Source organism: Salvelinus fontinalis, unplaced genomic scaffold, assembly GCF_029448725.1.
Source record: "Salvelinus fontinalis isolate EN_2023a unplaced genomic scaffold, ASM2944872v1 scaffold_0150, whole genome shotgun sequence".
Classification (NCBI taxonomy): domain Eukaryota; kingdom Metazoa; phylum Chordata; class Actinopteri; order Salmoniformes; family Salmonidae; genus Salvelinus; species Salvelinus fontinalis.
The window spans coordinates 261,392-275,237 of NW_026600359.1; the positions used below are offsets into that span (position 1 = coordinate 261,392).

The window sequence follows — 13,846 nt, forward strand, 5'->3', positions numbered from 1 at the left end:
ACCCTGGGATTATCCTAAAGGCACATTCAAGTATTGTGGGGGGGGGGGGGGGGGGGGGGGGGGGTTTAAAAGCAACAAACTAAAAGATATATCCACCATCATATTGTCACCTAGCTTGCTTTCAACAACATTAATTTCCTTAACCTTGGGACTGGCAGGTGCTTTGACCAAACCTGCTGCAACAGAGACCAAGGCTACTGTTAGAAATCACTTCTCCTTACTGTCTGCTGGGCATCAGCCAGCCAGTCAGCCGGGTCAGTCAGCCAGCCAGCCAGCCAGCCAGCCAGCCGGGTCAGTCAGTATCAGATGAATAATACTACAACTAAATAAAACAAACTCAGGTTACCAAAGCTTGTCATATCAGACATAACCGAAGAAGCAGACTTTGCACAAGCTCGCTAAGTGAGAAGTCCACTAGTAGAGACATCCTGACTATGGATCAGCTGCCAGTAGAACAGAACCCAGCCAGTGGGTCGAGACCAGACTAACGGACCACGTGGAACCCGCTGTATGGATCCGGTCCACAATAACATCTCACCTTTTGTTCGGTTTCATAGTTTAAAGAAAAATGAATGAATTCATTCATGTTGAACCATCTATAGAACACGTGACCCAAATAGGTCAGACCAAACTCTGCCCGGTCCGGGCCCTGCTGACACACCGGAAGAACCGTTCAGACCAAACTCTGCCCGGTCCGGGCCCTGCTGACACACCGGAAGAACCGTTCAGCCCAAACTCTGCCCGGTCCGGGCCCTGCTGACACACCGGAAGAACCGTTCAGCCCAAACTCTGCCCGGTCCGGGCCCTGCTGACACACCGGAAGAACCGTTCAGACCAAACTCTGCCCGGTCCGGGCCCTGCTGACACACCGGAAGAACCGTTCAGACCAAACTCTGCCCGGTCCGGGCCCTGCTGACACACCGGAAGAACCGTTCAGACCAAACTCTGCCCAGTCCGGGCCCTGCTGACACACCGGAAGAACCGTTCAGACCAAACTCTGCCCGGTCCGGGCCCTGCTGACACACCGGAAGAACCGTTCAGACCAAACTCTGCCCGGTCCGGGCCCTGCTGACACACCGGAAGAACCGTTCAGACCAAACTCTGCCCGGTCCGGGCCCTGCTGACACACCGGAAGAACCGTTCAGACCAAACTCTGCCCGGTCCGGGCCCTGCTGACACACCGGAAGAACCGTTCAGCCCAAACTCTGCCCGGTCCGGGCCCTGCTGACACACCGGAAGAACCGTTCAGACCAAACTCTGCCCGGTCCGGGCCCTGCTGACACACCGGAAGAACCGTTCAGACCAAACTCTGCCCGGTCCGGGCCCTGCTGACACACCGGAAGAACCGTTCAGACCAAACTCTGCCCGGTCCGGGCCCTGCTGACACAACGGTGTCTGGTCTGGAACACATCAAAGCACCATCAGCATTATGAGAAACAGAGGATGTTGTTGGTTAGAGAACAGCTCTATTGTTGACCTCTGACCTCTATGTTCCTGTTGCACTGTGACCTCTACGAGAGGACCACTGTGAGCTCTACGAGAGGACCACTGTGAGCTCTACGAGAGGACCACTGTGAGCTCTACGAGAGGACCACTGTGAGCTCTACGAGAGGACCACTGTGTGCTCTACGAGAGGACCACTGTGTGCTCTACGAGAGGACCACTGTGAGCTCTACGAGAGGACCACTGTGAGCTCTACGAGAGGACCACTGTGAGCTCTACGAGAGGACCACTGTGAGCTCTACGAGAGGACCACTGTGAGCTCTACGAGAGGACCACTGTGAGCTCTACGAGAGGACCACTGTGTGCTCTACGAGAGGACCACTGTGTGCTCTACGAGAGGACCACTGTGAGCTCTACGAGAGGACCACTGTGAGCTCTACGAGAGGACCACTGTGAGCTCTACGAGAGGACCACTGTGAGCTCTACGAGAGGACCACTGTGAGCTCTACGAGAGGACCACTGTGAGCTCTACGAGAGGACCACTGTGAGCTCTACGAGAGGACCACTGTGAGCTCTACGAGAGGACCACTGTGAGCTCTACGAGAGGACCACTGTGAGCTCTACGAGAGGACCACTGTGAGCTCTACGAGAGGACCACTGTGAGCTCTACGAGAGGACCACTGTGAGCTCTACGAGAGGACCACTGTGAGCTCTACGAGAGGACCACTGTGTGCTCTACGAGAGGACCACTGTGTGCTCTACGAGAGGACCACTGTGAGCTCTACGAGAGGACCACTGTGAGCTCTACGAGAGGACCACTGTGAGCTCTATGAGAGGACCACTGTGAGCTCTATGAGAGGACCACTGTGAGCTCTATGAGAGGACCACTGTGAGCTCTATGAGAGGACCACTGTGAGCTCTATGAGAGGACCACTGTGAGCTCTATGAGAGGACCACTGTGAGCTCTATGAGAGGACCACTGTGAGCTCTATGAGAGGACCACTGTGAGCTCTATGAGAGGACCACTGTGAGCTCTATGAGAGGACCACTGTGTGCTCTATGAGAGGACCACTGTGTGCTCTATGAGAGGACCACTGTGAGCTCTATGAGAGGACCACTGTGAGCTCTATGAGAGGACCACTGTGAGCTCTATGAGAGGACCAACAAAAAGAGGTGAAACACAGCCTCTGAATTGCTTCATGTGAAATATGTACATCAATCAAATCAAAGAAACAATCTGACCTTTTAAAATGAAATCAAAAAAAAGAATGAAAGAAAATGAAAAATTGTTTTGTACTGAGCCTTTTGAACATGATGGGGGGGGGGGGGGTCAGACAGTATATTTCACCAGGTGCTGCTGCATAGGGGGGGGGGGGGGGGGTCAGTATATTCACCAGGTGCTGCTAACTGGAGCACCAACAGCCTGAGAGAAGATGTTACCATGAAGATCTTTAACAAGAACCAAAATTTACAGAGAGAGAGGGGTACCGTGTCCCAGGTACTAGTGCAACAGAGAAGAGGGGGAATCACTGAGAGAAGTGCCAAACCACCACTAGCCCCAAGGCCACGGCAGCTCAGACAGAGGGAGGGGGTATCACTGGGAGAAGTGCCAAACCACCACTAGCCCCAAGGCCACGGCAGCTCAGACAGAGGGAGGGGGTATCACTGGGAGAAGTGCCAAACCACCACTAGCCCCAAGGCCACGGCAGCTCAGACAGAGGGAGGGGGAATCACTGGGAGAAGTGCCAAACCACCACTAGCCCCAAGGCCACGGCAGCTCAGACAGAGGGAGGGGGTATCACTGGGAGAAGTGCCAAACCAACACTAGCCCCAAGGCCACGGCAGCTCCAGCCCCCATGGTGAGCAGGATAGGCCTCCAGTACAGCCAGCGCTCTCTCTGCCTCTCTGTGTCCGTCAGTCTCTGTTTCATCAGGTGAAGCTTCTGGGCCGTGCAGGCGATACGCTCCTCCCTGCGTCTCTTCCTCAGACTGGAATGAGATAATAAGATGAGGGTTTCATTACATGGTTAGAGAGGTCTGGAAGGGGTCCTAATTGAATGAAATCTAAACATGTGAGTCTAGAAGGGGTCCTAATTGAGTGCCATCTAAACATGTGAGTCTGGAAGGGTCCTAATTGAGTGCCATCTAAACATGTGAGTCTGGAAGGGTCCTAATTGAGTGTCATCTAAACATGTGAGTCTAGAAGGGGTCCTAATTGAGTGCCATCTAAACATGTGAGTCTGGAAGGTGTCCTAATTGAGTGCCATCTAAACATGTGAGTCTGGCAGGGGTCCTAATTGAGTGCCATCTAAACATGTGAGTCTGGAAGGGGTCCTAATTGAGTGCCATCTAAACATGTGAGTCTGGAAGGGGTCCTAATTGAGTGCCATCTAAACATGTGAGTCTGGAAGGGGTCCTAATTGAGTGCCATCTAAACATGTGAGTCTAGAAGGGGTCCTAATTGAGTGCCATCTAAACATGTGAGTCTAGAAGGGGTCCTAATTGAGTGCCATCTAAACATGTGAGTCTAGAAGGGGTCCTAATTGAGTGCCATCTAAACATGTGAGTCTAGAAGGGGTCCTAATTGAGTGCCATCGAAACATGTGAGTCTGGAAGGGGTCCTAATTGAGTGCCATCTAAACATGTGAGTCTAGAAGGGGTCCTAATTGAGTGCCATCTAAACATGTGAGTCTAGAAGGGGTCCTAATTGAGTGCCATCTAAACATGTGAGTCTAGAAGAGGTCCTAATTGAGTGCCATCTAAACATGTGAGTCTGGAAGGGTCCTAATTGAGTGCCATCTAAACATGTGAGTCTGGAAGGGGTCCTAATTGAGTGCCATCTAAACATGTGAGTCTGGAAGGGGTCCTAATTGAGTGCCATCTAAACATGTGAGTCTGAAACGATCCTAATTGAGTGCCATCTAAACATGTGAGTCTGGAAGGGGTCCTAATTGAGTGCCATCTAAACATGTGAGTCTAGAAGGGGTCCTAATTGAGTGCCATCTAAACATGTGAGTCTAGAAGGGGTCCTAATTGAGTGCCATCTAAACATGTGAGTCTGGAAAGGGTCCTAATTGAGTGCCATCTAAACATGTGAGTCTGGAAGGGGTCCTAATTGAGTGCCATCTAAACATGTGAGTCTAGAAGGGGTCCTAATTGAGTGCCATCTAAACATGTGAGTCTAGAAGGGGTCCTAATTGAGTGCCATCTAAACATGTGAGTCTGGAAGGGTCCTAATTGAGTGCCATCTAAACATGTGAGTCTGGAAGGGTCCTAATTGAGTGCCATCTAAACATGTGAGTCTGGAAGGGGTCCTAATTGAGTGCCATCTAAACATGTGAGTCTGGAAGGGGGTCCTAATTGAATGCCATCTAAACATGTGAGTCTGGAAGGGGGTCCTAATTGAATGCCATCTAAACATGTGAGTCTGGAAGGGGGTCCTAATTGAATGCCATCTAAACATGTGAGTCTAGAAGGGGTCCTAATTGAGTGCCATCTAAACATGTGAGTCTAGAAGGGGTCCTAATTGAGTGCCATCGAAACATGTGAGTCTGGAAGGGGTCCTAATTGAGTGCCATCTAAACATGTGAGTCTAGAAGGGGTCCTAATTGAGTGCCATCTAAACATGTGAGTCTGGAAGGGTCCTAATTGAGTGCCATCTAAACATGTGAGTCTGGAAGGGGTCCTAATTGAGTGCCATCTAAACATGTGAGTCTGGAAGGGGTCCTAATTGAGTGCCATCGAAACATGTGAGTCTGAAACGATCCTAATTGAGTGCCATCTAAACATGTGAGTCTGAAACGATCCTAATTGAGTGCCATCTAAACATGTGAGTCTGAAACGATCCTAATTGAGTGCCATCTAAACATGTGAGTCTAGAAGGGGTCCTAATTGAGTGCCATCTAAAAATGAGTCTGGAAGGGGTCCTAATTGAGTGCCATCTAAAAATGAGTCTGGAAGGGGTCCTAATTGAGTGCCATCTAAAAATGAGTCTGGAAGGGGTCCTAATTGAGTGCCATCTAAACATGTGAGTCTGGAAGGGTCCTAATTGAGTGCCATCTAAACATGTGAGTCTGGAAGGGTGCTAATTGAGTGCCATCTAAACATGTGAGTCTGGAAGGGTCCTAATTGAGTGCCATCTAAACATGTGAGTCTGGAAGGGGTCCTAATTGAGTGCCATCTAAACATGTGAGTCTGGAAGGGGGTCCTAATTGAATGCCATCTAAACATGTGAGTCTGGAAGGGGGTCCTAATTGAATGCCATCTAAACATGTGAGTCTGGAAGGGGGTCCTAATTGAGTGCCATCTAAACATGTGAGTCTAGAAGGGGTCCTAATTGAGTGCCATCTAAAAATGAGTCTGGAAGGGGTCCTAATTGAGTGCCATCTAAAAATGAGTCTGGAAGGGGTCCTAATTGAGTGCCATCTAAACATGTGAGTCTGGAAGGGTCCTAATTGAGTGCCATCTAAACATGTGAGTCTGGAAGGGGGTCCTAATTGAATGCCATCTAAACATGTGAGTCTGGAAGGGGGTCCTAATTGAATGCCATCTAAACATGTGAGTCTGGAAGGGGGTCCTAATTGAATGCCATCTAAACATGTGAGTCTGGAAGGGGTCCTAATTGAGTGCCATCTAAACATGTGAGTCTAGAAGGGGTCCTAATTGAGTGCCATCTAAACATGTGAGTCTAGAAGGGTCCTAATTGAGTGCCATCTAAACATGTGAGTCTAGAAGGGGTCCTAATTGAGTGCCATCTAAACATGTGAGTCTAGAAGGGGTCCTAATTGAGTGCCATCTAAACATGTGAGTCTGGAAGGGTCCTAATTGAATGAAATCTAAACATGTGAGTCTAGAAGGGGTCCTAATTGAGTGCCATCTAAACATGTGAGTCTGGAAAGGGTCCTAATTGAGTGCCATCTAAACATGTGAGTCTGGAAGGGGTCCTAATTGAGTGCCATCTAAACATGTGAGTCTGGAAGGGGGTCCTAATTGAATGCCATCTAAACATGTGAGTCTAGAAGGGGTCCTAATTGAGTGCCATCTAAACATGTGAGTCTAGAAGGGGTCCTAATTGAGTGCCATCTAAACATGTGAGTCTAGAAGGGGTGCTAATTGAATGAAATCTAAACATGTGAGTCTAGAAGGGGTCCTAATTGAGTGCCATCTAAACATGTGAGTCTGGAAGGGGTCCTAATTGAGTGCCATCTAAACATGTGAGTCTGAAACGATCCTAATTGAGTGCCATCTAAACATGTGAGTCTGGAAGGGGTCCTAATTGAGTGCCATCTAAACATGTGAGTCTGAAACGATCCTAATTGAAAGCCATCTAAACATGTGAGTCTGGAAGGGTCCTAATTGAGTGCCATCTAAACATGTGAGTCTAGAAGGGGTCCTAATTGAATACCATCTAAACATGTGAGTCTAGAAGGGATCCTAATTGAATGAAATCTAAACATGTGAGTCTGGAAGGGGTCCTAATTGAGTGCCATCTAAACATGTGAGTCTGGAAGGGGTCCTAGTTGAGTGCCATCTAAACATGTGAGTCTGGAAGGGGTCCTAATTGAGTGCCATCTAAACATGTGAGTCTGGAAGGGGTCCTAATTGAGTGCCATCTAAACATGTGAGTCTAGAAGGGGTCCTAATTGAGTGCCATCTAAACATGTGAGTCTGGAAGGGGTCCTAATTGAGTGCCATCTAAACATGTGAGTCTAGAAGGGGTCCTAATTGAGTGCCATCTAAACATGTGAGTCTGGAAGGGGTCCTAATTGAGTGCCATCTAAACATGTGAGTCTAGAAGGGGTCCTAATTGAGTGCCATCTAAACATGTTAGTCTGGAAGGGTCCTAATTGAGTGCCATCTAAACATGTGAGTCTAGAAGGGTCCTAGTTGAGTGCCATCTAAACATGTGAGTCTGGAAGGGGTCCTAATTGAGTGCCATCTAAACATGTGAGTCTGGAAGGGTCCTAATTGAATGAAATCTAAACATGTGAGTCTAGAAGGGGTCCTAATTGAGTGCCATCTAAACATGTGAGTCTGGAAGGGGTCCTAATTGAGTGCCATCTAAACATGTGAGTCTGGAAGGGGTCCTAATTGAGTGCCATCTAAACATGTGAGTCTGGAAGGGGGTCCTAATTGAATGCCATCTAAACATGTGAGTCTGGAAGGGGTCCTAATTGAGTGCCATCTAAACATGTGAGTCTAGAAGGGGTCCTAATTGAGTGCCATCTAAACATGTGAGTCTGGAAGGGTCCTAATTGAGTGCCATCTAAACATGTGAGTCTAGAAGGGGTCCTAATTGAATACCATCTAAACATGTGAGTCTAGAAGGGATCCTAATTGAATGAAATCTAAACATGTGAGTCTGGAAGGGGTCCTAATTGAGTGCCATCTAAACATGTGAGTCTGGAAGGGGTCCTAGTTGAGTGCCATCTAAACATGTGAGTCTGGAAGGGGTCCTAATTGAGTGCCATCTAAACATGTGAGTCTAGAAGGGGTCCTAATTGAGTGCCATCTAAACATGTTAGTCTGGAAGGGTCCTAATTGAGTGCCATCTAAACATGTGAGTCTAGAAGGGTCCTAATTGAGTGCCATCTAAACATGTGAGTCTAGAAGGGGTCCTAATTGAAAGCCATCTAAACATGTGAGTCTAGAAGGGTCCTAATTGAGTGCCATCTAAACATGTGAGTCTAGAAGGGGTCCTAATTGAGTGCCATCTAAACATGTGAGTCTAGAAGGGTCCTAATTGAGTGCCATCTAAACATGTGAGTCTAGAAGGGTCCTAGTTGAGTGCCAACTAAACATGTGAGTCTGGAAGGGATCCTAATTGAATGAAATCTAAACATGTGAGTCTGGAAGGGGTCCTAATTGAGTGCCATCTAAACATGTGAGTCTGGAAGGGACCTAATTGAATGAAATCTAAACATGTGAGTCTAGAAGGGGTCCTAATTGAGTGCCATCTAAACATGTGAGTCTGGAAGGGGTCCTAATTGAGTGCCATCTAAACATGTGAGTCTGGAAGGGGTCCTAATTGAGTGCCATCTAAACATGAGAGTCTAGAAGGGTCCTAATTGAGTGCCATCTAAACATGTGAGTCTGAAACGATCCTAATTGAATGCCATCTAAACATGTGAGTCTGAAACGATCCTAATTGAGTGCCATCTAAACATGTGAGTCTGGAAGGGGGTCCTAATTGAATGAAATCTAAACATGTGAGTCTAGAAGGGGTCCTAATTGAGTGCCATCTAAACATGTGAGTCTGGAAGGGGTCCTAATTGAGTGCCATCTAAACATGTGAGTCTGAAACGATCCTAATTGAAAGCCATCTAAACATGTGAGTCTGGAAGGGTCCTAATTGAGTGCCATCTAAACATGTGAGTCTAGAAGGGGTCCTAATTGAATACCATCTAAACATGTGAGTCTAGAAGGGATCCTAATTGAATGAAATCTAAACATGTGAGTCTGGAAGGGGTCCTAATTGAGTGCCATCTAAACATGTGAGTCTGGAAGGGGTCCTAGTTGAGTGCCATCTAAACATGTGAGTCTGGAAGGGGTCCTAATTGAGTGCCATCTAAACATGTGAGTCTAGAAGGGGTCCTAATTGAGTGCCATCTAAACATGTTAGTCTGGAAGGGTCCTAATTGAGTGCCATCTAAACATGTGAGTCTAGAAGGGTCCTAGTTGAGTGCCATCTAAACATGTGAGTCTGGAAGGGGTCCTAATTGAGTGCCATCTAAACATGTGAGTCTGGAAGGGTCCTAATTGAATGAAATCTAAACATGTGAGTCTAGAAGGGGTCCTAATTGAGTGCCATCTAAACATGTGAGTCTGGAAGGGGTCCTAATTGAGTGCCATCTAAACATGTGAGTCTGGAAGGGGTCCTAATTGAGTGCCATCTAAACATGTGAGTCTGGAAGGGGGTCCTAATTGAATGCCATCTAAACATGTGAGTCTGGAAGGGGTCCTAATTGAGTGCCATCTAAACATGTGAGTCTGGAAGGGTCCTAATTGAGTGCCATCTAAACATGTGAGTCTAGAAGGGGTCCTAATTGAATACCATCTAAACATGTGAGTCTAGAAGGGATCCTAATTGAATGAAATCTAAACATGTGAGTCTGGAAGGGGTCCTAATTGAGTGCCATCTAAACATGTGAGTCTGGAAGGGGTCCTAGTTGAGTGCCATCTAAACATGTGAGTCTGGAAGGGGTCCTAATTGAGTGCCATCTAAACATGTGAGTCTAGAAGGGGTCCTAATTGAGTGCCATCTAAACATGTTAGTCTGGAAGGGTCCTACTTGAGTGCCATCTAAACATGTGAGTCTAGAAGGGTCCTAATTGAGTGCCATCTAAACATGTGAGTCTAGAAGGGGTCCTAATTGAAAGCCATCTAAACATGTGAGTCTAGAAGGGTCCTAATTGAGTGCCATCTAAACATGTGAGTCTAGAAGGGGTCCTAATTGAGTGCCATCTAAACATGTGAGTCTAGAAGGGTCCTAATTGAGTGCCATCTAAACATGTGAGTCTAGAAGGGTCCTAGTTGAGTGCCAACTAAACATGTGAGTCTGGAAGGGATCCTAATTGAATGAAATCTAAACATGTGAGTCTGGAAGGGGTCCTAATTGAGTGCCATCTAAACATGTGAGTCTGGAAGGGACCTAATTGAATGAAATCTAAACATGTGAGTCTAGAAGGGGTCCTAATTGAGTGCCATCTAAACATGTGAGTCTGGAAGGGGTCCTAATTGAGTGCCATCTAAACATGTGAGTCTGGAAGGGGTCCTAATTGAGTGCCATCTAAACATGAGAGTCTAGAAGGGTCCTAATTGAGTGCCATCTAAACATGTGAGTCTGAAACGATCCTAATTGAATGCCATCTAAACATGTGAGTCTGAAACGATCCTAATTGAGTGCCATCTAAACATGTGAGTCTGGAAGGGGGTCCTAATTGAATGCCATCTAAACATGTGAGTCTGGAAGGGGTCCTAATTGAGTGCCATCTAAACATGTGAGTCTAGAAGGGGTCCTAATTGAGTGCCATCTAAACATGTGAGTCTAGAAGGGTCCTAATTGAGTGCCATCTAAACATGTGAGTCTAGAAGGGGTCCTAATTGAGTGCCATCTTAACATGTGAGTCTAGAAGGGTCCTAATTGAGTGCCATCTAAACATGTGAGTCTGGAAGGGGTCCTAATTGAGTGCCATCTAAACATGTGAGTCTGGAAGGGGGTCCTAATTGAGTGCCATCTAAACATGTGAGTCTGGAAGGGGGTCCTAATTGAATGCCATCTAAACATGTGAGTCTGGAAGGGTCCTAATTGAATGAAATCTAAACATGTGAGTCTAGAAGGGGTCCTAATTGAGTGCCATCTAAACATGTGAGTCTGGAAGGGGTCCTAATTGAGTGCCATCTAAACATGTGAGTCTGGAAGGGGTCCTAATTGAGTGCCATCTAAACATGAGAGTCTAGAAGGGTCCTAATTGAGTGCCATCTAAACATGTGAGTCTGAAACGATCCTAATTGAATGCCATCTAAACATGTGAGTCTGAAACGATCCTAATTGAGTGCCATCTAAACATGTGAGTCTGAAACGATCCTAATTGAAAGCCATCTAAACATGTGAGTCTGGAAGGGTCCTAATTGAGTGCCATCTAAACATGTGAGTCTGGAAGGGTCCTAATTGAGTGCCATCTAAACATGTGAGTCTAGAAGGGGTCCTAATTGAATACCATCTAAACATGTGAGTCTAGAAGGGATCCTAATTGAATGAAATCTAAACATGTGAGTCTGGAAGGGGTCCTAATTGAGTGCCATCTAAACATGTGAGTCTAGAAGGGGTCCTAATTGAGTGCCATCTAAACATGTGAGTCTGGAAGGGGTCCTAATTGAGTGCCATCTAAACATGTGAGTCTGGAAGGGGTCCTAATTGAGTGCCATCTAAACATGTGAGTCTGGAAGGGGTCCTAATTGAGTGCCATCTAAACATGTGAGTCTAGAAGGGGTCCTAATTGAGTGCCATCTAAACATGTGAGTCTGGAAGGGGTCCTAATTGAGTGCCATCTAAACATGTGAGTCTGGAAAGGGTCCTAATTGAGTGCCATCTAAACATGTGAGTCTGGAAGGGGTCCTAATTGAGTGCCATCTAAACATGTGAGTCTAGAAGGGGTCCTAATTGAGTGCCATCTAAACATGTGAGTCTAGAAGGGGTCCTAATTGAGTGCCATCTAAACATGTGAGTCTGGAAGGGTCCTAATTGAGTGCCATCTAAACATGTGAGTCTAGAAGGGGTCCTAATTGAGTGCCATCTAAACATGTGAGTCTAGAAGGGGTCCTAATTGAGTGCCATCGAAACATGTGAGTCTGGAAGGGGTCCTAATTGAGTGCCATCTAAACATGTGAGTCTGGAAGGGTCCTAATTGAGTGCCATCTAAACATGTGAGTCTGGAAGGGGTCCTAATTGAGTGCCATCTAAACATGTGAGTCTGGAAGGGGTCCTAATTGAGTGCCATCGAAACATGTGAGTCTGAAACGATCCTAATTGAGTGCCATCTAAACATGTGAGTCTGAAACGATCCTAATTGAGTGCCATCTAAACATGTGAGTCTGGAAGGGGGTCCTAATTGAGTGCCATCTAAAAATGAGTCTGGAAGGGGTCCTAATTGAGTGCCATCTAAACATGAGTCTGGAAGGGGTCCTAATTGAGTGCCATCTAAACATGTGAGTCTGGAAGGGGTCCTAATTGAGTGCCATCTAAACATGTGAGTCTGGAAGGGGTCCTAATTGAGTGCCATCTAAACATGTGAGTCTGGAAGGGTCCTAATTGAGTGCCATCTAAACATGTGAGTCTGGAAGGGGTCCTAATTGAGTGCCATCTAAACATGTGAGTCTGGAAGGGGGTCCTAATTGAATGCCATCTAAACATGTGAGTCTGGAAGGGGGTCCTAATTGAATGCCATCTAAACATGTGAGTCTGGAAGGGGGTCCTAATTGAATGCCATCTAAACATGTGAGTCTGGAAGGGGTCCTAATTGAGTGCCATCTAAACATGTGAGTCTAGAAGGGGTCCTAATTGAGTGCCATCTAAACATGTGAGTCTAGAAGGGTCCTAATTGAGTGCCATCTAAACATGTGAGTCTAGAAGGGGTCCTAATTGAGTGCCATCTAAACATGTGAGTCTAGAAGGGTCCTAATTGAATGAAATCTAAACATGTGAGTCTAGAAGGGGTCCTAATTGAGTGCCATCTAAACATGTGAGTCTGGAAAGGGTCCTAATTGAGTGCCATCTAAACATGTGAGTCTGGAAGGGGTCCTAATTGAGTGCCATCTAAACATGTGAGTCTGGAAGGGGGTCCTAATTGAATGCCATCTAAACATGTGAGTCTGGAAGGGGTCCTAATTGAGTGCCATCTAAACATGTGAGTCTAGAAGGGGTCCTAATTGAGTGCCATCTAAACATGTGAGTCTGGAAGGGTCCTAATTGAATGAAATCTAAACATGTGAGTCTGGAAGGGGTCCTAATTGAGTGCCATCTAAACATGAGTCTAGAAGGGTCCTAATTGAGTGCCATCTAAACATGTGAGTCTGAAACGATCCTAATTGAATGCCATCTAAACATGTGAGTCTGAAACGATCCTAATTGAGTGCCATCTAAACATGTGAGTCTGAAACGATCCTAATTGAAAGCCATCTAAACATGTGAGTCTGGAAGGGGTCCTAATTGAGTGCCATCTAAACATGTGATTCTGGAAGGGTCCTAATTGAGTGCCATCTAAACATGTGAGTCTGGAAGGGTCCTAATTGAGTGCCATCTAAACATGTGAGTCTAGAAGGGGTCCTAATTGAATACCATCTAAACATGTGAGTCTAGAAGGGATCCTAATTGAATGAAATCTAAACATGTGAGTCTGGAAGGGGTCCTAATTGAGTGCCATCTAAACATGTGAGTCTGGAAGGGGTCCTAATTGAGTGCCATCTAAACATGTGAGTCTAGAAGGGGTCCTAATTGAGTGCCATCTAAACATGTTAGTCTGGAAGGGTCCTAATTGAGTGCCATCTAAACATGTGAGTCTAGAAGGGTCCTAGTTGAGTGCCATCTAAACATGTGAGTCTGGAAGGGGTCCTAATTGAGTGCCATCTAAACATGTGAGTCTGGAAGGGTCCTAATTGAATGAAATCTAAACATGTGAGTCTGGAAAGGGTCCTAATTGAGTGCCATCTAAACATGTGAGTCTGGAAGGGGTCCTAATTGAGTGCCATCTAAACATGTGAGTCTGGAAGGGGGTCCTAATTGAATGCCATCTAAACATGTGAGTCTGGAAGGGGTCCTAATTGAGTGCCATCTAAACATGAGAGTCTAGAAGGGTCCTAATTGAGTGCCATCTAAACATGTGAGTCTGAAACGATCCTAATTGAAT

General features: G+C 46.5%; 1 protein-coding gene across 1 annotated transcript in view; it reads right to left on the reverse strand.

The window, feature by feature from the left end:
- Positions 1–2,819: 2,819 nt before the first annotated feature.
- The window catches only part of LOC129843507 (tyrosine-protein phosphatase non-receptor type 2-like), a 65,133-nt gene continuing 54,106 nt past the window's right edge, over positions 2,820–13,846 (reverse strand). Inside the window, exon 10 of the mRNA XM_055912267.1 lies at positions 2,820–3,431. Coding sequence (XP_055768242.1) covers positions 3,242–3,431 — 190 coding nt within the window. The 3' untranslated portion in view covers positions 2,820–3,241. The remainder of the gene's footprint in view (positions 3,432–13,846) is intronic.